Source organism: Thermobia domestica, chromosome 2 (genome assembly GCF_964235325.1).
Source record: "Thermobia domestica chromosome 2, izTheDome1.hap1.1, whole genome shotgun sequence".
NCBI lineage: Eukaryota > Metazoa > Arthropoda > Insecta > Zygentoma > Lepismatidae > Thermobia > Thermobia domestica.
This window is the reverse complement of record NC_137455.1, coordinates 4,209,082-4,233,719: the sequence shown is the minus strand read 5'-3', so window position 1 is coordinate 4,233,719 and position 24,638 is coordinate 4,209,082. Positions and strand designations below refer to the sequence as shown.

Sequence of the window (24,638 nt, the reverse complement as noted above, 5' to 3'; positions counted from 1 at the left end):
GGTCTGGGCTAGAGTCGCCATTTTGGTATCAAAACATTGCCACACTTATTACACATCCAGCTGTGTAGCGTGAGGACTGTGACGCCCTTACTGTACTTTCTGTGATGTGTTACAATGTGCACTGCAATAGACAATCCCACCTCTTGTGAGGTGTGTTCTGTGATTACGTTTTGGCAAAAAAAAAAATTAAAATCCATCGCCAACTGTGTGAAATGTACGAACGTGGAACAATGATTGAAGGCTGAGCGAGGCAATGGTCCTCCACACAAGGCCAAGCGTACCCGAGAGTTCTTGGAGGGGAAGTATTCGATCACCCGGATTTGGCGCCGAGGAACTGCCACCCCTTCCCAGTGATGAAGACATGGCTCGCTACACAACACTTTGATACTGATGCTGAACTGCATGACGGTGTAAGCCAGTGGTTGAAATCGTAGGCAGTGGATTTCTACTGCCACGGTGTTGAAATATTTGTGCCATAGTATGATAAGTGCCTTATGGCGATTATGTGGAAAAATAGCTTAAGAGTGTACCTTTCAAAAGTATGTAATTCAATTTGGTTGGTTCGTTCTGTTACTTTCTTTTTATATTTTAAACGTATGTTACTTTTTTATTTCAAAATGTCTGCTACTTCCTGGATAGCCCCGTATTATTAATCAAACACTTCTTAAACAACCTATAAAATGAATAGGTAAATTAACGAATTATTAAAGAAGCATTGTTAATTCTCTTACAGATCATATAAATTATGTTGCAAACGTAGCAGGTGTTGATCACGTTGGGATTGGTGCAGATTATGATGGCGTTAGCAGGTAAGTGGAGTATATTTTATATTAGAGAAGGTTGGTCCATATTTATGGAATTGATTTTGTGTCCCCTACGCTGGCCGTATTTCCACCAGCGGTTGTGCTCGATATGACGACCTTGACTATAAACTATAGCCCGACACCGAATTTTCCATTGGAGAATACTTCTGTTCAGAGACATCTGATCGAGTTTGGTCTACTCGTCCTTGCAAACTTTCCACAAGCCAGTCAATGTGCGTGGGCGACGTAAGGAAATCGCTCACTTCAAACACCCGAAAGCACAAAAGTCCATTGGTGCAGCGTCTGGAGACTTGACAGTGATGTCTGAATATTGAATAGCATGGATTCCAGTTTCACGCGCTTTGCGGGACATGTATGTTACTGTTGTTCAAACCATGTGGCTGGCTGCTTTGTCTTGATAAATGAAGAATTTTGACACCTCAGCACCATACAATGACGGAATATGCTGCCGGTATAATGACTCCAGAATGTGTTGTTGATAGTATGCTGCGTTAATTTTCACGTTTCGTGCAACTCTATGCAGGGGAAGTTTCCCTTTATGGCAAAACCCTGCAACCACGATGAAGCCACGGGGAAAACTTTCGCAGCACCTGCGGACCCACTTGGCATGGTAGTTGGCATCCTTTGGATGATAGTAAATGGCTCAAACCCGCTTGGAGTTTGACAAACAGATGCAGGCTTTGTCTAACGTGACCACATATTTCCATTTGTCACCCATCAAATACCGTTCATAGAGCCGTTTGCAATGGATCCTAAGTTTCAGGATATGTTTGGCTGTGAGTGTGTGAACACGTGGCTTATGCTTCACTTGGCGTAAATCCTGGCTGATTATCCTCTGCAAGGTTGATTTAGATCTGCTAACACTCCTGGCAATGTCATATTGTGGCGGCGGCTTCTCCTGGGTCACCAACTTCTGCACTTGTCGAACCACATCCATTGTACGTTTGGGACGGGGGTATTGTTTTCGTGCCACTGTGCACACACCCGCTTCCTCTGGCTGTGCATTTTTGTTGCATTTTAGTACATTGGCAATATCGTACTTGGAAATGGTGAAACCCTTGGACGAACACTGTTTCACAATTGCACTGTAGCTGTATCCGATGTCGGAAAGAGCGGTGATTTACCCCTATCAGAATGGGGTCACTTTTGGAGGCATTTTACACTCGGAGCACTTCACTTCCTGCTACCGAATTCTCCACGCAACTGGTTTCTGATTCCTCTGCTGTGCTTACTGTCTGTGCGATTCTAGCTCCTCTGGCGGACGTTCCACTTCGTTTCCATAAATATGGTCCGACCTTCTGTCTTAAATACAGAGTGTTCACAAAGTTTTGTTCCGTAAGCTTTGAATTGTTATAATTCGAGAATGAAACGTGTGACATGAATGCGGATTGCACATGAAAGTGTGATTCTTCTAGAACATTGTTGGTCCCCTTGACTCTTTCAGTTATTAGAAGTAAGGAATCATGCTTCTTCCTAGCAAACTATTCTAGTTACGCCAATGCATTCACCTGTGAAATTATTCCGTCATTTATCGAAAAGAAAAACATAAACCAAAATCTATATTACATAAAGCATTTCGTACGTTTATATTTCACGCTTATTGTGTTCATATCGTACAACAACTCAAAAAACTCTATACGGAGGAAGAAAAAATGCAATTTCGCTGCTGGTTTTGTCAGACATTCACAACACAAAACTGACTTGACTTTTTTTTTCTGGTGGTGAACTGTGGTTTAATTGATCTTGTTGCCTTTTATTCTCGAGTTATAACAGTTCCAAGTTCACAGGACAAGATTTTGTGAACACTCTGTATTGTACGTTTATTAACATCTTAAGCAATAGATCTAATAATTGTAATTAATATGATGAAAATCTAAATTAGAAAAAAGTATTGCAGGATGATATAAACTAACAAATTATTATTGTTATAAATTATTGTCAACTTGTGCCATATATATATATATATATATATATATATATATATATATATATATATATATATATATATATATATATATATATATATATAAAGTACATATGAACATTTCTGACGTTCCATTTTCGGACCAGAGATGGAGTTGGTCAGTGGATCATATGTCAATAGGATGTGACCCTATTCGATCCATCACCCACTGTGACCCACTCTGATCCACCGACCCACTCTGGCCTACCGTCCTACTCTGACATCACCGTCTCACCTCAAGACTCACCGACCGACTCTGACCTACCAATCTACTACAACTCACTGACCCACTCTGCTTAGTGCATTGTAGACAGCATTTTCTGAACACTGATGAAATTCACTAGGCCTCCATTTCTCGTCCGTTTTCATTTGTTTTTATTTACTCACCTAAGATGAGTATAGTTAAGTAACTCTCTAACTCTATGGCCTATGGAACCCGGAGGATCAATGCCGCGTTCACAAAAGCTCTCCACTGACTTCTATCCTTAGCCAATTGGATCCAGTTTCTACTTTGTATTCCAATCTCTGAGAGATCCATCTTAATATTGTCCTCCCATCTGCGCCTAGGTCTTCCTAATGGCCGTCTTCCGATTGGTCTTCCAGTCAAGACTTTGAAAGCGTTTCTACTTTCTTCCATTCTAGCTACATGACCCGCCCACCTAAGCCTTCTAGACTTGACGACTCTAACAATGTTGGGTAAACCATATAACTTATGTAGTTCCTCATTATGAAGTTTCCGCCATTCCCCATTCCCGTTCCTCTTGGGTCCGAATATTCGTCTCAGGATCTTGTTCTCAAATACTTTCAGTCTATGTTCTTCCCCCAGAGTAAGCGACCATGTTTCGCAGCCATACAGAACAACAGGCATAATTATCGTTTTGTATATTTTAAGCTTCAAATTCCTCGACAGAATTCGCGACGACAAAAGATTTCATAGTTAAGTTAAAAAAAAAAAAAAAACATGTACTTTTGGATATTGATATTTGTAATTGTAATAATAGCAATAGGACTTACTATTTGTCTTTGGAGACACAGTCGAATTTTACATGTATTTTTTTCCCTTTACGTTGGTCTGCTTTACCTTGATTTGAAACTTTCGATTTCATCCTATTTTCTTCTGAAAAGTTGAAGCTTAAAATATATAAAACGACAATCATGCCTGTTGTTCTGTATGGTTGCGAAACATGGTCGCTTACTTTGAGGGAAGAACATAGACTGAAAGTATTTGAGAACAAGATCCTGAGAAGAATATTCGGACCCAAGAGGAACGGGAATGGGGAATGGCAGAAACTTCATAACGAGGAACTACATAATTTATACGACTTACCAAACATTGTTAGGATCATCAAGTCTAGAAGCTTAGGTGGACAAGTCATGTAGCTAGGACGGAAGAAAGTAGGAACGCTTTCAAAGTCTTGACTGGAAGACCAATCGGAAAACGACCATTAGGAAGACCTAGGCGCAGATGGGAGGACAATATTAAGATGGATCTCGCAGAAATAGGAATACAAAGTAGAAACTGGATCCAGTTGGCTAAGGATAGAAGCCAGTGAAGAGCTTTTGTGAACGCGGCAGTGAACATCTGGGTACTATAGACCATAGAGTTAGTTAGTTAGTTCCTCTGAAAAGTGTACGTAATTCAACAAGCAAATAATTATGTGATAATTAAATTGAAATTTGTCCCATGACAAACATTTTACAATTTTATATCGTAAAAGTGAGATCCGCTGATATTGTAACAGAGCGGTGCTTGAGAGATTAGACGTAGAAATTCAAACTCCGATTACTGATAATTTCACAGCCTTGTTATATTACAAGTGCAAACAAACTCTTTAGTCAGTGAAGAGGAGAGCATGGATCATGGGTCAGAGTTGATGACGATGGGTTTTGGTGGTTGGTGGATCAGAGCGGGGTCATGGTAGGTGGGGGGTCGGATTTGGTCACGGTAGGTCGTGAGTCAGTGAGTCATGAGTCAAGTTTGCATTGACCCACGCCTCTCTGTTTCGGACCAAGGAATACTTACTTGACAATGTTACATTTGAGCAGGCTTAAATAATTAAAGTAGTTATAAACCTTGGCAAGTGAGTTTCGTTTGACAGTGTGAAACTAGGTAGAATTCCGAACTATGCGAATTCAATACACAATCTTGAAGTAGTATATTTATAAATAGTAGATTAATAAGATTAATAAGATCAGAGAGAGAATCTGTTCCTCGGACTCTGAATCCCTGTCTAAAAGATCTTACTTGCTATATCATACTGTTTTTGCTCTGTGACAACAGTAGTATTGAAACGAAATACTACTAAATTTCAAGTACTTCCAGTTTTGGTAGATTCTAAGGCTGGTGATGGTATGATCTCTTGAGACGCTGAATCGATTCTTCAATGAGGTAGACTATTAAATATTTTTCAAAACCTAACAATTTTTCTTTTGCCCGTTTTTCGTAAATGAAAAGGGATAATGAAATGTAACTTACAACAATAATAGATAATGTTATTCTACACCCGAAAATACCAATCGGAAGAATTACCAGTGTTTCCATCCATAGAAATTACAGTGTGTCCAGAATTTGAATTACCCAAATATCTAGGTTAAGGCAGCGACTAGAAATTTGAACTGAACGGTACTTGATGACTAACCATGTTGTGTTGGTTCCTTGTTAACTGATTTTTAAATAATATTTGTATTTATTTTGTAATAACTTGCATAAGTTATTACAAAATAAATAAGTTATTACAACATAAATACAAACATTATTTAAAAAGTAGTTAACAAGGAACCAAGATAACATGATAAGTCATCAACTACAATTGAGTTCATTTTTCTAGTCGCTGCCTTAACCTAGATGTTTGGGTAATTCAAATTCTGGACACACTGTAATTTCTATGGACGGCAACACTGGTAATTCTTCCGATTGGTATTTTCGGGTGTAGAATAACATTATCTATTATTGTTGTAAGTTACATTTCGTTATCTCTTTTCATTTACGAAAAACGGGCAAAAGAAATATTGTTAGGTGTTGAAAAATATTTAGTAGTCAGCCCCCTTAAAAACAAAAACAAAAAAGCTTCTTTATTAAACACAAAGAAACTATTTGCTAAGCAAAACAATACTGTATATTCACTTTTAAAAACTACATACGTGTGGAAGTTTCGCTAAATAATACTTTGGCTTCATCAGACATTATCATCTTCTCTATCTTGGCTTCTCTATCTATTACCGTTTCTGTTCTATGGCGACTAACCTTGAGACCGGAAATTGTTCATTTCTACCACTTCCGGTTTGAATGGAAGATTAACGTAGGATATTGAATCTACTCTTAGGACGCTCAATCGATTGCGAAAAACAGCTTCTCGATGTATTATTTTCCGTTCTTGCTCTGGGAAAATCAGTATTGAAACCAAGTGTATTAGTAAATTTAAACCACTTCCGGTTTTAGTAGAGTATTAATAGGGGTAATGACATGTTATTTCTAGAGACTGAATCGATTGCAAAAAAATCACTTCTCAAAATCTGTTACCGTTTCCGTTCTATGACGAGAAACGCTGAAACAAAAAATGGTTAATTTTAACCACTTTCGGCTTGAATAGAAGGTGGATGGAGATAAAAACCTGTTCTTGGGACGATTGCTAATAGCTGTTTCTCGATATCTCTTGCCGTTTTCGTTCTGATACCTGTCGACAGAGGATGGATGTACGAACAGACATAGCTGGTGTAAAAAGTACCATTGCCACGTGTAAACCACGTAAAGGAGTTTGATTTGTATTATGTGATCCTTTCTCAATTAATATTTAAACTGGAAGTAGTAAATTTCTAGTACTTCCGTTCCTATTAGATAGATTAGAGTGGAGGTGGAATATATATTCTTGAGAGGCTTAACTGATTGCAGAAAACAGCTTCACGCTGTCAAACACTACTTTCACTCTATAAAAGAGGATACTACATGTATTACTTATGTACTATAAAAGAGAATTGTCTCATGTATAATTCCATAAGACCATATAATTCAATAAAATTTCATCAAAAACTATAAAATAGTTCAAAAACCTCCCAAATTTGATTTTTGGCAATTTTTTACCCATAGAATAGAACGTGAGAGACCACCCAAACTTTCAGAGGTATATGCCATGGTCCAGTGGCGGATCCAAGGAGGGAGCTATAGGGGCTATAGCCCCTCCTTGACGCTCAGGTATACACTGTATAAAATGGGCTTCAATCCTACTTTACACTGGATAAAACGGCAAAATATGGTTTAGCCCCTCCCTTGATCATATCCCGGATCCGCTCCTGCCATGGTCTATCCTACCCTACCAGATTTTTAGTCCCATAAATTTCCAAAATGTAAGGAGTGGTTTTATGCACCCATTTTCAAAATTGAAGGTCAAGGGCAGAGTGCTCTTGCCAGAATTTAAAGGGGCTGGTATTATGTATCCCTGGATCATAGTTCCTGGGACAGGGGTCACGAGTTCTGAACCTAGAACCACAAAAATCTTTCCTGACTAATCAGCTGAAGATGGACAAGTCCAGTACTACATGCATTTTGTCGAGCTCCCTGGTGGCTAAGCGGTTAGCGTACGCGCCTTTGGCGTGGGAGACCCGGGTAAGATTCCCGGCGGGAGATTGTGGATCAGATTCCATGTTAAAACTGTAGGTTTACGTCTCATATAAACTCGCTGCTAAAAGGGACGGTAAACTAAAAATCAAATCAATGCATTTTGTTCTTTTACATCTTTTTCGATCTGTGGTTTAATTTTTAGTCTTGTTCCTGTTTTTAATGTCTTATTTTGTGGTACTTTAATTTAAAATACACTTTATAAGAAGTTTTATTATAAATTTTTAATGTACAGCGTGTGTCGGCCGTTTTCCTTATCGTCTCGGGAGCAAATAGCCTCACTGTTGATGCCTCCAGTGAACTACCAGGGCAATCAAAAATTTCCCGAAGTGTTGCTGTTGTTTTGACACTTGTAATGCAATCACAAAGACACTTGTACAGCAGAGTCCTTAGGTCGTCTACTTATGAAATTGACAAGTGTGAACAGGTCATAAACAGTAATTTTATGATTGCGACAATAGATCATCAGTTACTCCTCTGTCCAGCTACGCTAATGTCGTATTCAAGCAACGCGCAAACATCAAGTTCATGGGTGAACTTCATTCAAAGACTTCGATAGCCTGGTGACAATGCTTTAAAGAAAAATGGCCTGAAAGGTACCCGTATCGACACCTTAGACGACGATCGAAACCAACGTGACAGCTGAACTTGGGAAGATACCAAAAAAAAGACTTTTGTCTGTGTTTCCAGCAATGGCAAAAGCAGTTCAGCAAGTGCGTGTGTTCCGAAGATGCTACTTTGAAGGCAAAATAATGAAATGAAATCTTTGAGTTTTACGTCCCACGGTTATGCCGCTTAGGCTAAAGGAGACGGTGATGATGAGTAATGAATGAAGTGGTGTAATGAAGAAAGTGGGAGGAAACGGGAGAACCCCGGGAAAACCCACGAGCACGGTGTTTGTCCACCACGAAGTCCACACGGCGCGAGCTGGAATCGAACCAGGGACCCCAAGCACCGGAGGTGAACGCTCTATCACTGAGCCACCTCGCCCCTTACTTTGAAGGCGATTAGGTGAATGTGTACTTATATTGTGGCAATAAAGAGGTGCAACAAAATTTCTGGAACTTTTTGGCTGCTATGGTGTAATGGTGTAATCACTCTTTCATATGTTTGTGCTGGACAAGATCCTTCTGAGAGTTTTCTCGGGGTTCTCCCCTTTTCTCCCACAATATAATTTACCCAATCTTCCCTCTACATTTATTTTACTTCAATTAATTATCCGTGTCCATTAGCCTAAAGATCACACCGTGTGACCCAAGCCCGTATCCACGGGGAGCTAGGGGGCTCCCCCCCTAAATTTTCACTGCCCCCCCTAAAAGTTTCATGGTAGGCTTGCAAATGAACAATAATATGGTGATGAACTATAATATGGTTGGATCGGGCCCCCCGTAACTTCTACCGGCCCCCCTTACATTTTTGGGCTGGCTACGGGCCTGGTGTGACCTAATTTTAAGAAAAGTCATTTCATTTGTTCAAAACTTTGTCCCGACGCGACAGATGGAAGAATTCCGAAATTTTGTGTACAAGTGTACTTTGACAAACAATACGTCTCAATTAATTTCTTTCATTTTCTCTTTATTAAAACGGACTACATAATCAACAATGTTGCCGGATAAAATCCAACCTTTCAGAGGATTTAATTAGTATTGATCAGTTTAGCGGTAACGTGAAGATTTTTATCATTTTTCCTGAAATCGTTCAGGGACTGTTTTTCCTTTGTTCATATCAGTAGTCGTATCAGTTGTTACTTTATGATTCATTTAATAACTTTGTATCATTAGCTACGCTTTTTTTCCAAAGAAAATGAGCTCAGTATTCGTATAATTATGTTGTTGTCAGATTCATGCTTCTCCTGAACCGCCCTGCTGTTAAATCCAAAACCTATAACCTGTTCCTACTTACTACTACCAAATGAAAATAAACAGTCACGTAGTCAGTTAGTAATGAAATTTGTATTTATAAAATACGGCCGAAAGCTTTTGATTTGTTTTTCAGGAAATTGCCAAAAAAAAAAAAAAAACTTTTTTCAGGTGTAAATTTTGTATTTTTGTATTTTTTTTTAAAGAAGTGACTTACTCCATGGCTCATAATAATGTATTTATACATGAAATATGAATAAAATCACCTGAGTCGTGTTTTGAGAAAAACGTCCAGAAAAAGTTAACCCCCCAACAGAGCCGTAACTTAGATTTTTTCTGGGGGCGCATAGCATTAATATAATATTTGGGTCCCCTAGAAAAAGTTGTTTTGGGCCCTCCCTCAAAATTCGAAAATAGGTCCCGTCTTTCCATCTTTCTCTTACTCTTTGTGGTTCCTCGGAGCCTGTGGGCGCTCCAACACGCCCCTGGACCCGTTCCATACCTGACAAATTAATTAAGGGGACAATATTGACAAATCTCAAAGGCATACGAATAAATATTATTTCAAGGGCCCCTAATAGTAGACACTTTTACTGAAATGTACTCACGACTCATTTTTGTTTTATTTACCTTTTGTTTGCTGTTTTGTTCATGTAGTGTAGTGAACCTGTTTGATGTTTCATTTATAATTTCATGTTCTTATCGTATATGGAGTAAGAAAATTTTGCCTTAAAGTGGGCTCCGCTAGAAGGGCGAGGAGCTTGTTTTGGGAGGCAGTTGCCACCTGGCCCTTCACAAGTTATGACCCTGGCGCCCCCAAGAGTAACAGTGTTTCCACCGGATGTCCTTAGAAAGTATCTTAATGCTGCAAAGAAACTAGGGATGCGCACGAGACGAGTCGAGACAGAATTTTTATGACAAAATTCGAGTCGAGACACAGCTCTTCCAATAGAAAAATATATATTTTCCGAGTCGAGACATCACTTTTATAGCACATTTTCGAGACAAGACAGTCTCAAATCTTGTCTCGTGCGCATCCTTAAGAGAAACTGAATAAAAAGGCTAAATACTTCTTAAATCATATGTAAAATTTAACAGAATTTAGTTACAAAGGAAGCGAAACGTGATGATCTTACTGTAATCTTTATCCAGACATTTCTCCAATTAAACAATTTTACGCTTAAAAGCTTCCTCTTGGCAACTCCTTTAGCGTAGGAGAATTTGGTACGGGAGACTTGGGTTCGATTCAAGGTTGGAGCTCATTTGGTTTGTATCCGACGTCAAACTATAGGTCCACGTCTGATAGAGCCTCGTTGTTAAAAAGGGACGCTAAATTCCAGATGAAAAATAAGAACACTTCCGTCATTAATTCACTTAAAATATTTACAGTACGATTTTTTTTTTTACGATTTGCTTGGATTATAGACGAGCTTTATTGTATAGCCTTTCAATTATTGTCTTCGTTTCCAATCGTAGCTATAATGTTGGCTTCAGTGTTGGTCGCTTTACTGAGCTTGCAAAACACCTGAATATGCACTACGCACACCGAGCACAAACTCAGTGTCGGCGAAGTACTGCTGTACATGGAAAGATTAGGAAAATAGCAAATTATAGTTTACTTTGTTTTACAGACATTACGCATAAATGAAGGAAAATGACTGGAAGCTTAAACGAATAAGAGGGAGTTAGAAATGGTGGGGAAGAAAGCAACAATTTTAAATATTCTTAAGAAGAGGAGAAACTGGTTGGGATATTGGCTAAGAAGGAACTTATTATGGGGGACGTGGTAGAGGGTATGGTGGCAGGAAAGAGAGGGAGAAGGCGAAGGAGACTACAATTGATGGACAATACCAAAAGACAAAAATCGTACGCGAAGGCGAAGTTAGCGGAAGATCGTGGAGCATGGAAGCTTCTCAACTGCAGCAAATGACCTGTAAATAATGACAGAATACCTATGATGATGATGATGATAATCATTGCTTTAACTCAATCTCAGACAAATGTTGGTTGGATCGAGTACATTCAACTATTCCTAAGCACAAAAGGCCACAATTTCGGAGTTAAGTGTACAGAATTGGTCTAAATTATGCATTTCTACTGAGTAACCACAATGCAAAAATAATAAGATTTAGCCATAAAATGTCTGAATTGCCTACATGCCTTACTGATATGCTACGAGACTCGCACAGTACCAATATTATAGGTAGGGAGAAGGTTGGGATACCTACTTCAAATGGAAGTCTGCGTAACGTCTGTTCAATAGATGACGGTCTCAGACAAGTTGGAAACTAAATACTTCAATTTAACGTCCTACGATTAAGTCTTTTAGTCTAAGGGAGACGATGGTTAAGGGAAATTAATGATGGAAGAATTGGTGGAATGACTATGTGGGAGAAAAGGTAGTACCCCGCAAGAAAACCCACGGACAGAATGTTGTCCACCACAAACTTGCTTGGCCACGGATCGAAGCATAGACCTCACGCACCAGAGATAAGCGGTCTGCCTCTGACCCACCGTTCCTCCTGAGACATGTATGAGTATAGCAATCTACTATCTACTGAATACTATGGAACAGACATTATTAATGTCACTAAGAGAAGCACTGTGGCTCAGTGGTAGAGAGCAGGCCTTTGGCGCTAGGTGTTTCTGGTTCGATTTCAGGCTAAGTGAGTTTGTGGTGGATATAGTTTCCGTGGATTTCCTGGAGGTTCTCCTGTTTCCTCCCACACTCACATTCCACCAATTATTTTAAAATCATCTTCATTAATCTTCTGTCTCGTTTAGCATAAAGAGCAGAATCATGTGACATTAACTTAAAGATTTCATCCATTTTTATTTTATTAATGTTCACAAAGAATTGTTTTCAAATCTATATAATTTGATAATCGCTAATAATTCGACGATCTTTCAAAACATGCATAAGTATAGCAGTCATAGCTCAGAAATAGTGACTACTTTTCTCCGGAACTATTACGCCTCTCGGAGACTTAAATTGTAAAAAGAGTTAAACGAACATATTTGTATATACATTGAGAAAATATTCCATTATTTTCAACGAACTTAAAAAGATCGTTACTGAATTCTCTATGTCTGTGTGCCTGTCTGTTGTTTCCGATTTTTTTCAATTTTTAGCCATCTATGCGATAGAGCATCAAAAGCTATTTGAGAAAGTGATGGAATTTTTCGGCACTCTTACCGTTTTCGAGATATTGGCGATATTGGTGTTGATTACTACCAAATAATAATCGGTGGCCACTGATTTGGTCAGTGGCCACCAGTTAATATCAATACCAAAATATGTACCATGCTTTTAGGTATTGAATAACACAAATATCATTTCTCTGTGACTTACCGTTCCCGAAATATTGGCCAAAAAAGTTCCGAATTCCGAAGATTTAAGGAGCCATATCTCGGGAACCATAAGTCATAGAGACATCATTTTGGCGTTAATCAATACCTAAGAGATTGATGAACATCTTCGTACCAAATAGTAACCGGTGGCCACTGGACAACTGGCCACCGTTCCCCAGATATTGGCCAAAACTTTCTACCTAGATATTTAAGCAGCCATATTTCGAGAACTGTAAGTCCTAGAGAGTTATTTTCCGAACTTTTGCGAGAAACAGAAGAAGGTGCGGATAAAAAGATTTACTTTTACATCTAAGCCGCTCCATAACTCCATTCTTTATAAGTTCGTTCCCAACTGGTTTCTTACTGAATTTATTAAATTACTTGAATATTCAATCGTGGCATAATTAAATATTCGTTTAAGGAACTTCCTTCCTAGACACTTTCCTTTGTGTTATTAAATTAACGATTTCATTATTATTTTCCAGTCTTCCTGAAGGACTAGAAGATGTGTCAAAATATATTGACTTGTTTGAGGAGCTCTCGAATGACCCCTCTTGGACAGCCGATAATTTGAAGAAATTAGCTGGACTCAACTTGATACGGGTCTTCCAAGAGGTTGAACAGGTGAGGAACATTTCTCATTTTGAACCGTTAATAACAAATACCCTAGTAGCCTTCCCCAGCAGCATGCTTGATATGATAATGGACGGGTTTGTTTGACGTTGTGATTGCAACAATACAGCTGAAAAATAAGTTTCGCCAATGTCTGTGTAGTTTCAAGTGTGTGTTGGCGAACTAACAATTTATCCAACAGTTTCCACTTTGCACTTCTACTCCCAATTTCACTTCTTTCGTAAGTGTTGGTAGATGATATGAGGACAATAGAAAGAAATGCAGAGATGTTATTACCAGAGAAAGCAGATGGCTAATCATTGAAGTTTATTTGTGGTTATAATATTGCCCCCTAATTCCCTTGCTTTTTTTAATCATTTCGCTTTAAAAATATAAATAATGTATCAAATTTTCGACTTAAAATCACCGTAAGCTTCTGTATTGTAGTTGCTTTGTTTATCTAGAACGATACTTTATATACAAACTGCAAGATTATCATTTAATTTCCATCCCTGGCTGTGGCAAAAATTCAGGAAAAATTACCCAAATCTAAAAGGAATTCGCAAGGGTCTAGGGTAGTGTTTTCCGATTTAATCTCTGGATGGCAGTCTTAAGTTTTCTGACTAGAGGTGCACCACATTCTTAAAGAATTTAGCATACCGGAAAAGCTAGTTAGATAAATTAAAATGTGTTTTAATTGATCCCAAAGTGAAGTCCGGGTAGGAAAATTCTTGTCCACGAGCTTTCACGTCGAGACTGACCTGAAAGAAGGAGATGCGTTGACGCCATTATTATTCAACTTTGTTCTGGAATACGCTATAAGGAAAATCAAAGATAACAACCAGGGACTAGAACTATATGGTATTCACCAGGTTATGGCGTATGGTGATTTTTTTATGTATATCTGATAGGAGAACAATAAAAAGAAATGCAGAGGTTTCATTAAATGTTTGCAGGGGCATAAACTTAGAAGTAAATGCAGAGAGAACTAGATTTATGAGAGTTTGCCGTGCTCATAATACTACAAATTATGGATATGTTAAAATAATAAAGTAATACTTTTGACAAAGTGAAAACTTTCAAATATCTAGAACAGCGTTTCCCAACCGGTGTGCCGCGGCACACTGGTGTGCCGCGAATAGGTCGCTGGTGTGCCGCGAGGAAATCGAAACAAAATTGTTAATTCTATACGAATCAAATTGCAAGACATATGGAAAACTGTATATTTGTATTTCACATTACTATGAACCTCTACTATGAATCTACGAAGGTTTCATACTGTGTTACTTTTCTGTACATTTTTAACGTTGAGAAAAGTTTTTGTTATCATTGTCATGACCATTATTGCTTCATTGTTGTTGCAGTTTATTTCGTAACTTTAAATTTTAAAGTATCATTCAATCCTTTTGACAAAGCAAAAATGCGTAAAAATGACCTACATTTGTGTTTTAAAAGTACAAGAGATTTGTTTATTCGTTCGTTATTTAGTGATCCTCTCTTTTAGTGGAAGGTTGGATACGGTTTTCGAAAGACAAAGTGGATTTTTAAAAAACCCGTGTCCTATATTTCACTGCAATTGTTTACTATTTTTATATTAGAATGAACAATAAGCATAATGATTTACCACAAAGGAAAACCAGTCATCGAGCTTTCTTCTCTGTGAGATCAGTAGGCCTAATCAGAGAAAAAATATCACGGTATTTTATACATACAAATAATATATATGAGTGTGCCGCGAGAATTCAAGTTACACTTGTAGTGTGCCGCAAGTTGAAAAAGGTTGGGAAACTGATCTAGAATCAACATTAACATATCAAAACCATATCCATAAAGAAATTAAATGCCAATTGAAAGTAGGAATTCGTGTTATTATTCAGTTCAAAACCTTTTGTCTTCAGGAATTCTGTCAAAGAATTTCAAGCTTCATATACCGTATGTCCACAAATTCTCTTTACAACTTTAAAACTACATATACTTGGTGATAACAGTTTTCCACATGCAACAAGTAAAGTCATAGTTTTGTTTTCGGATACACGTCAGTGTGTGCTCCCCTAGTGGCACGAACAAATTCCAGTCGGTATTAAATTTCTCTCCGTGTATGCTCCAAGAACTCCATTGTGATATATTCAAATGCATTGCGAATGAGTGTCTTCAAGTTCTGTAGGTTTGTAACCTTAATTTGATTCTTTACGAAACCCAATAAGTAGTAGTCCAGTGGTGTGATAGTGGGGACCTCCAAATAGACCCATCTTGTCCAATCCACCTATATGTGCATTCATGTGAGAAAAAGTTTAAATTGCAATAAAAATTCTCTCTTATATTTTTACTAGTATATTTTTCTTAGTGTGAGATATAATCTCATGGAAATGACTGTGTAATTTTTTGCCCCTAATGGACTACATTGAATAAATGTTTGATGTACAAGGTAAAGTTCCTGCTTTTCTTTTCCATGCATATTGACATATCTATCTGCTTAATAAATTACTCATAAATATTTTCATTACAGGTTTAAGCACAGAAGAAAAACTACATAAAGCCTCTTTCATGTCAAAAAGGGGGTGTTAACTTGTTTAATTTAGCATAATAGTAATTTAATGTTCAATATTTCGAACCACATGACACCCGAGTTTCAAGTTTTACAGCTGACAAGGAACGTACGAGAACTGTGATAACTAGATATTTATGAAAATTGATACCCTGACTAATTGTGGATCACTAATCATCGTGGTGATAGTCACTCGGTGGGGAAATGTCTTGTTTACCCGCTACATATAATACCGTACATATACCAAGGCTGAGGCTGTGCCAAGTTATAGACCACCCCAACAACGCCGGGAAAAAGGAGAAAGTGAAAAATTTGTACAGGTAACCTAAGAGGGACACGTGACCATGAACACGATAGTAGTGTCGCACAAGCAGTGTTGCCGTCTCAACACAAACTTATAGTTTCCTTTTTTTTCATAAAACGTATACCATTTTATGGCATTAAAACAATTGGCATAAAACGTAAAAACAAAAACAAGTAAAAGCTCGGTTTTCAGAGTTGCAAAATAAGGGAGATATGATGCTCTAAAGTCAAGAATTATGGGGTCCGTACAATGAAACGAACAAAAGCCCAACAACAAGAAGTAGGGAGTAAACTAGAGCATGCACAGCATCCAGTGACTGTCGAGCTTGATACAGGATTGACCCAAAAAGGGCACATGTTAGAATAGGCGAAGAAAGAAGAGTTCCTATGTGAGATAATGCTGAAATGTGAACAGCAAGTCTTCCTGTGCGCAGCAATTCCAATAGCGTTTGTGTGGAATCGATATCTCGAACTTTTCCCGAAAGCTATAAAACGAACTGTCTTGGGATTGCAACACTGTGTAAAATCCTACATACCTTCCAAACCAAAGAAACGGCGGCGTAACGTCGGGAAAGGGTGCAGAAAAGCTGTGGCACGAAAGGTAACAAATCTATGGCAAGAAAGTACGTCAGAACCGATTCGTAAAGGTTAATGACCTGTGATAGGTGTCAGTCAAAAGTACAGGAAAAGTTAGCATGTGAGACAACAATGAAGATGAAATACACTGAATTCAGGTTACCAGTAATATACAGCCGCAAAATATTTAATACTCCAATACATATAACAGAAAAGCCATAGATAGTATGGCAAAATACGTACATTTCTCACCCTAGCCGCACACTCGATGTGAGGTATCAAGCTCGTCAGTCACTGGATGCTATGCATGCAGTGGTTTACCCCTACTGCACATTTGTTCCTTCTGCAGTTTTGTTGTTGTTGTACATTTGTTTGTTTCATTGTACGGACCCCATAATTTCTTAACATTAAAGCCTCGTATCTCCCGTATTTTGCAACACTGAAAACCCAGCTGTTGCTTATATGCTTTCACGTTTTATGCCAATTGTTTTAACGCCATAAAATGGTATAGTTCTATTAGAAAAACTGTACATTTGTGTTGGGATGGCAATACTATTTGTGTAACACTAATGTCGTGTTCATGGGCACGTGTCTCCCTCCCGTAGGTATTAAATTTCCTTCACAACTTTCTCAATTTCTGCCTTTTCTCGGCGTTTTTGGAGTATAACCTGGTACAGTCTAACCCAGTCCCTACTTGTAATGTACGGTATTATATGTAGCAAGTAAACAAGGCATTTCCGCACCGAATTACTATATATAGCAAGTAAACAAGACATTTCCGCATCGAATGACTATATGTAGCGAGTAAACAAGGCATTTCCTCACCGAATTACTATATGTAGCAAGTAAACAAGGCACTTCCACACCGAATGACTATATGTACCGAGTAAACAAGGAATTTCCGCACCGAATGACTATCACCACGATGCTTAGCGATCCACAATTAGTCAGGATACCAATTTTCATAAATATCTGTCACGGTTTTCATACGTCCCTTGTGTAGGGTTGCCATAATTTTTTTTATCCAAAATACGGACAAGCCTTAAAATGACGACTCATCAAAGATACGGTGCCCATAGAATAAATATTTTCAAGTTTCTTACTTAAAAGTCACCATTTTAGGTAATCACACAATTGTTCATTGTAATACTTAAAACATTATTGGAGACTAACATGTTTTATATTTTTTTCATTAACAAAAATATAATAAATCATACCATTAGATTACGTATATTAAATCTAACCAAAAGAACCCTGGAATGGAAAAATGAGAAATTTTTAAAAATATACGATAACCTACTTTATTAATAGTAACTAAAATATATGATGAAAACAATTCTTCTCGCCCGAGATATTAGCGACTCCCGACTCGGAAATTTCGGGAGTCAAATGCGGACTCATTCCTATTTCATGCTTTGTACGATACGGACACGGACATGGACTCAAAAGTACAAACAGTCCGTACAAAATATGGACATATGGCAACTCTACTCTTGTCAGACTATCTGGACAAGGGAATAGCTTTCAAGGACTGCAAACTCTGATTTATTGCCATCCAAAACATGGACTATAAGTAAGCTACGTCGACTCTATTGCAATCATTGAATTTTTTTTTTCTTTAAGTATTGAGTGGTAACTTGAGATACTGATGTTAATTCAGTTGTTTTTGTCTTTTTCTGAGCAGTGAGAAGAAAGCAGATTGACAATCAGGCCACCTATACTTCCAAAGGCTGTGAATACTTATTAGACAACCTGATAGTTTTTTTTTTTTTTTCTGAATTTGTAACGAGGCTATACAGCATCAAACAATTGACAAAATTAGAAGAAAGTATGAGGAATGCCTGTTAACAGGTGCAAGCAAGAGACAACATTTGATTGTTGACTACAACGTCAATCTTCATCGTTTTCGTTCTATGATGATCAATGTTGGAATCTGAAATCGTTAATTTTTACTACTTTTGGTTTTAATAAGGAACTAAAGGAGATGGAGCCTTCTCTTGTGACGCTGAATCGATTCCAAAAGAAAGCTTTTCATTATACTTTACCACTCTTGCTCTGATCCCCGTCAACACAGACCGACATAGTCGCTCTATACGACTCCTCATATTCATAGCATAGTTTAGAAGTCTAAAAACGAGGGATTGTACTCCCAGTGAAGGATGGCCTAGATGCAGTGTTCTCCTTCGGAAGTTGTGGTCTTGTTTAGGAACCTTAGGCCGATATTACAAACAAGGGCGCCGATTTCTCTGTAAATTGGGGGGGGGGGAGCACTCAGACGCAGAAGGTATATATATATGAGGATGTTAAGACAAATTGTATTCATATTATGCCAAATACGTATTGCATATTCATAAATACACTAGGGGGCCCACATGACCTTTGGGGGGGGGCCTGCCCCCAGGATCGACGCAATTTATTACAAACAAAGGCTTTGTTTTCCTGAACAGTGTTGTGATTGCAAGCAACCTGTATTGTTTTAATATGGTCAGACTGGTTGCTAATAAGGAATAACACCAATTCTTTTAAACAAAGAATGAAGGGGTATGAATTGTCTTAACCAATTTCGTACCTATGACTTTCGTTAGTGTATTGGGGTAGTTTTGCTAGAATACTGTATATATATATATATATATATATATATATATATATATATATATATATATATATATATATATATATATGATAAGCCAATCAACTTATGACTGTTATTACGTATGTGTGATGTAGGTCCAGACGCTGCGAATAATTCATTGCCGTTTGTTGCAGCTTTCAATGGTACTTCGAGCCTTTCTATTTCAAGTATTCCCTCGGAAAATGTTTGAAACATACTTCAGCCTCACCCCCGCCATCCTCTTACGGAGAAAACCTTCCCTTTGTTTTAGGGAAAGAAGTGAATGACCTCAGCTGTGTTGCCAGTTTGTCATTCAGGCGTTTGGTCTTGGCGAGTGAAGATCGTAAGCTACTTAGAATGTCTAACAAGACAGAGCACAGAGAAGTCTGTGAAATAATTCATTGTGGTAACCCTGTTCACATGCAACTAGTGAAGAATCTCGGCCATAGCAACCTTTCCCTGCTCTTTCATGGGAGGTGTAGGAAAAAACACATGGACAGCAGTACCAGCAGGGGCACATTTGAAATAGAAAGGGTCTAACATGTATATGTGGGTGGCATTAGCAAATAATTGGTGTTGTGATGTGGTTTGTGATGCTCGAACCATTTTTAATTCCTTTAATAATTAAAAGTATAAGATCATATTTTGTGTTGAAATGGTTCAAATTAAAACTTGTGAACTTTACTGTATAGATCGATATAATTGACAGTAATAAATTACGTTTTTATAGGTAAGGGACGAATTAGCAGCTGCAGAAGAATTGCCTTACGAAGACATTCTGCCGAAAGACAACGTTGTTGAAGATCAACTGCAATGCATTTCAGAATACAGTGTATATAACACTACAGCACTCCGCTCATCATGACGACTGCCAAACTAATGGTTAATAGTGCCTTAGTGTATGGCCACCGAAAGACTCATATGAAGTTTAAGTACAAAACAACAGCCAAGCATTACACCCATCAATGTGATTAACAAGTGAAATAGAAGGTTCTTCAAAATAAATGAAATATATTTTTCTTGTGAAACTTTGTAACTCAAGTTGTGCTTCAACACAATTGTTGCTGAGACACTACTATAACCTTAAATATTTTTATGATTAAAAGATACACTGAAAGAAAAAACGAAAAATATTGCGGGGTAGTTTGCGATGTTCATGTTAATTCAGTTATTTTTGTTCGTATTCTAAGCAGTGAGAATGAGAAAGAAGCAGATTGACAGACAAGCAGGCCACGTTAAATTGGCCACACCAATAACAATGGTCTGAAGGGTACTTACTTATATATATCTCTTACTTACTTATATATATTTCTTAAAACCATCTAGTTTTTGATTATTTTCTGCTTGATTGTAAATTTGTGTTTCAAATCGAAAAAAATAATCAAACTCAGCTCATTAAATGGATCCAACTAAAGTTGGAAACAAAAGAGACTTTCAAAATGAAGTCTTTAGCTTTGTGTCGTGCGCTTATAAACTGTTGGCTTAAGAAAATGGGTTTAAAATTACAAGCAAATGATGTGAAAAGAGTTGTAGAATGAGGAAATTGGAGGCAACGGAGAAAAAATTGAAAATTTCAATAACTCGTTGTTGATAACTATAATTGACCTGGGAAACTGTCTACACTAGAGTCATTGTTCCCCTTAGTAACGATGTTTGTACTTAACCAGGATATTTTCTATGTCAAAAAGAGAGTGAAAACTACAATGGGTAAGTATTTGTTTTCATTACAAGAGTTTTCGTGGCACCAGACTCAGGGTAGACACTTTCAGTATTTCTTCCTCTCAAAAAACAAGTATTGAAATCCCCATAACTTCTGGTGCGCTTGAGAATAGCCAGGCAAGAAGGATAAGGAAGATGTAAGATACTCCCAACGGCTTCTGATAGCTTTCTAATTGTTAATTGCCTATCCCAAATTATAGTATCTGAAGGTTTAATATATTTTGTAATTCTAGTTGTGAAAATCACTGTTTTTCTAGATATTTGTGAATCATGTAAATAGAAAGAATCGAAACCAAGAACGTACTTTTTATCTGACCACTATGTACAGTACAACCCCTCAAATCCGAACCCCGGAAATCCAAAAACCCGGCAAATCCGAAAACGTTCTCAGGAGAAGAAAAATAACTACAGCTGGAAAATAAAAAATAGATTTAATCACACAAATTTAGTTTTTTTTTAAGGTTTTAACATTTTTAGACTTAATGCTTATTCAAAATCATTATCTAATTATATTCTTACAAGAAGACAGTTATAGATATGCGACAATCATTTTGGACATGAGTGTACACCCGCTAGTCAAGGTCACTGCCCTTTCGACCACTGGACCACCCTGTCTAACCTCAGTCGTTGTTTTACCGCCAATTCAGTGACGAAATAAGTACGTAATATTATTTCCCGGGTAATCCGAACCTCCCGAAATCCGAACAGGCTTCAGCCCCAATTAGTTCGGATTTGAGGGGTTGTACTGTATTTTCAAAATACTAACGTCATTGTATTATAATAAAGCTCAAAGACAGTATGCGATTCATTGATAAATCCATGAATTCACCCAAGCCACGCAACACTAAATCCACAATAAATTTAATTTTATCCCAGCGCAAAATTATTGTAACAGTTTGTTAGCACAGACTTCCTACGGCAACTAAGTCCACAAAACATGTCGCCAACATTCCAGTACTTCTTGTCCAGCAACTACAATCAACACCATACTACGTAGAAATGGAATAGAAAACCTTCTCTTAACTCAGTAATTGATTCAATAAAGGGTGTCAGCATGTTGTGTAGCTGGGATAAATTAAAGTTAAGAAGAGAAATGTATTATTGAAGGAAGAGTCTTTGTACATCAATGTATGGAGAGTAGAAATATCTTAATTACTTCCTTTCAAACACTGATCATTTCAAGGAATAGCTCGGAAAAGCTGAAATTTCCCTCGGTGCTAAGAAATATCCTCCCGAAGCATATCCCAATAATCTCAATGTGGGTTACCAGTATCTTGGCTGTACCACTTTTCACATCCTATGTATTGAAAACCACTCCCCGGAGAAAATCTGAATTCACCAATGTTTGCATATCCTATTTCACACAGTCGGTTTCAAGCTCTTTCATTGAAAGTTCATTTTCTTCTACGAGAGAATTTTCTGTGATCCATGCTACCCATTTACTTTCGCCTAATCTCAAACTTCAAACGCAGTATCTTATCCTATAATTCCTCTTGATATATGTTACTCACCATGATGTGATGACTGTTTGGGAATAGACAAAGCAAATTAAATACTTTCGTTTGAAGGTTCGTTAAGCAAAGTGAGGTTCATTCCATTCCTCTTTAATATTTGAAAAGTATAAAATTCTCTCATGAATATTTAGAATTTTAACGAGCAGCTCCCAATCGATAATGGCTTTGAAGCTAAGTGAAAAGTTTGATCACTGGAGTTGGGTACACTGAGAAAAATCCTTTCTCCGGACAGCGGTATATTGTACTAATGTACGGAATCCTTATGTTTACTACTTAAATCGGTACGGAGCATACGTTATCCATAGCCTACATATTTTTCCCGTTTAGATGTTACATCATGTCGTTGCAGGATATATGGCATCTAACAGTCTTCCGTATAATACAAACGTACATGTATGTTACATACGTGAGCTATATGTTACATACGTCCATCTGTATGTGAGATCCTGACCGCCTATATAGAGTTCTTTTGTTCGTGCGGAAATTACGTTTATTGGGAATACTTATACGGAAAGTATGTAAAAATTATACTTTTTCAGTTATACGTTTGCTGCAATATATTACATAGAGTTGTACTTTAAGTCCAGAAACTACAGGATTTATACATGTAACCTACGTTTTTACGTACGCCAAATAAGTTTTTTTTTTCTCTGTGTAGAAACTATCTGACTGCAAATTTAACCTCCCTTGAAATTATGTTGAATTAAACTTACACCGATTATTCGAATAGGCCTTGAGTTGTTCCAAACCATAAATTTTGGTAGCGTTGTTAATTTTTAAGTAAATTTTGAAGCATCAGGCTTATTTTTTTTTTATTAACGTTTAGAGCAGCCAAGTAAAAAGGACACACATGATATTTCTTCTCTCGTTGCTATACAAGGATTAAGTTGTTCGTTTGAAATATGTAATACATACAATTGGAGAAGTTAATCATGTGACCACAATTGATTTGTCAACATAAAAAATGAAATGAAATCTTTGAGTTTTACGTCCCACGGTTATGCCGGTTAGGCTAAAGGAGACGGTGATGATGAGAGATGAGTGAAATGGTGGAATGAAGAAAGTGGGAGGAAACGGGAGAACCCCGAGAAAACTCACGAGCACGGTGTTTGTCCACCACAAAGTTCACTTGGCGGAGGCTGGGATCGAACCCGGGACCCCAAGCACCAGAGGTGTCAACATAAAGTACTTCCAGAAAGTGCATAGCGTAAATATATATATATATTTTTTTTTTTTTACAGCAGAAAGACTTAACCTCCTCAATTTTTTGCTTATCAATTCCGGAGATGATAATAAAACATGATAACCCTCAATTTAACTCGAAGATGCTAAGTGCAGTGGTTTTTCGTTGCCAGTTCGAAACTCTTCACACGCACCGTCCTGAGCTCGCCCAAGTCAAGCAGTGACGTCAAGGTTTTCAATGCAATCTCACAGCTTCAAGTGTAAGGGCAAATAGATCTGTATTTTACACACGAACTATCGAGTTGCTGCTGAGTGCTTACACGCCTAACCCACTATAATGAATAAATGTTTTTTTTTTTTTTTTTTAAATATTAATAAACGTAACGAGTTCATTTTATTCAATTTACTTAATATCATTAATATCTTAACCTGAAAAGCCGCCTCTGACTTGGAATAATAGAACTAATCTATACTTTTTCCAAATATCTATTCTATACATTTGAGGGGGAAGTCTGCCAGTACTTTAATATCAATCAACTGTATTTTGGGGATTTTGTTATGTTTATTTGATTTCTTTATCCCAACGATTGTTTCAGTGTCTTAATCCCAACTTCTTGGAAACAGACCAAGAAAATAAAACACTTTTATTTGAAGGCTAAGGCAAGACTGTTGGCACCACTTTAGAAAAAAAATTTAAACTCAAAGGTAGAATAATTAGAACTACAACGGCCTGTAGTTTCGAAGCTAGGTAAGAGCTTGTTTAATGTAGGTAAGTAGGACTATGTGACTGCAAATTTAATTTCCTCAGAAGCTGTGGTCTTGAATTAAGCCTGTGTTGATAGTTCTCTAGGGAACACGTAGTATTACTCCTATTTGTGAAAGGTATTATTAAACTAGCAGCGTTCACCCCGCTTCGCTGCGGTCACCCCGGAACGCAATAAACTTTGTTACTTAGATAATTTTTACT

At 37.6% G+C, this 24,638-nt stretch overlaps 1 protein-coding gene across 4 annotated transcripts in view; it reads left to right on the top strand.

Moving 5' to 3' along the window:
- Window positions 1-20,577, top strand: part of LOC145669882 (dipeptidase 1-like) — a 262,183-nt gene extending 241,606 nt beyond the window's left edge. For all 4 annotated transcript variants that reach the window (XM_081738231.1, XM_081738244.1, XM_081738232.1 and 1 more), the window contains 3 exons: window positions 734-809; window positions 13,095-13,233; window positions 19,987-20,577. In XM_081738231.1, the coding sequence (XP_081594357.1) occupies window positions 734-809; window positions 13,095-13,233; window positions 19,987-20,121 (350 nt within the window). In that variant the 3' untranslated portion in view covers window positions 20,122-20,577. The remainder of the gene's footprint in view (window positions 1-733; window positions 810-13,094; window positions 13,234-19,986) is intronic.
- Window positions 20,578-24,638: the final 4,061 nt, after the last annotated feature.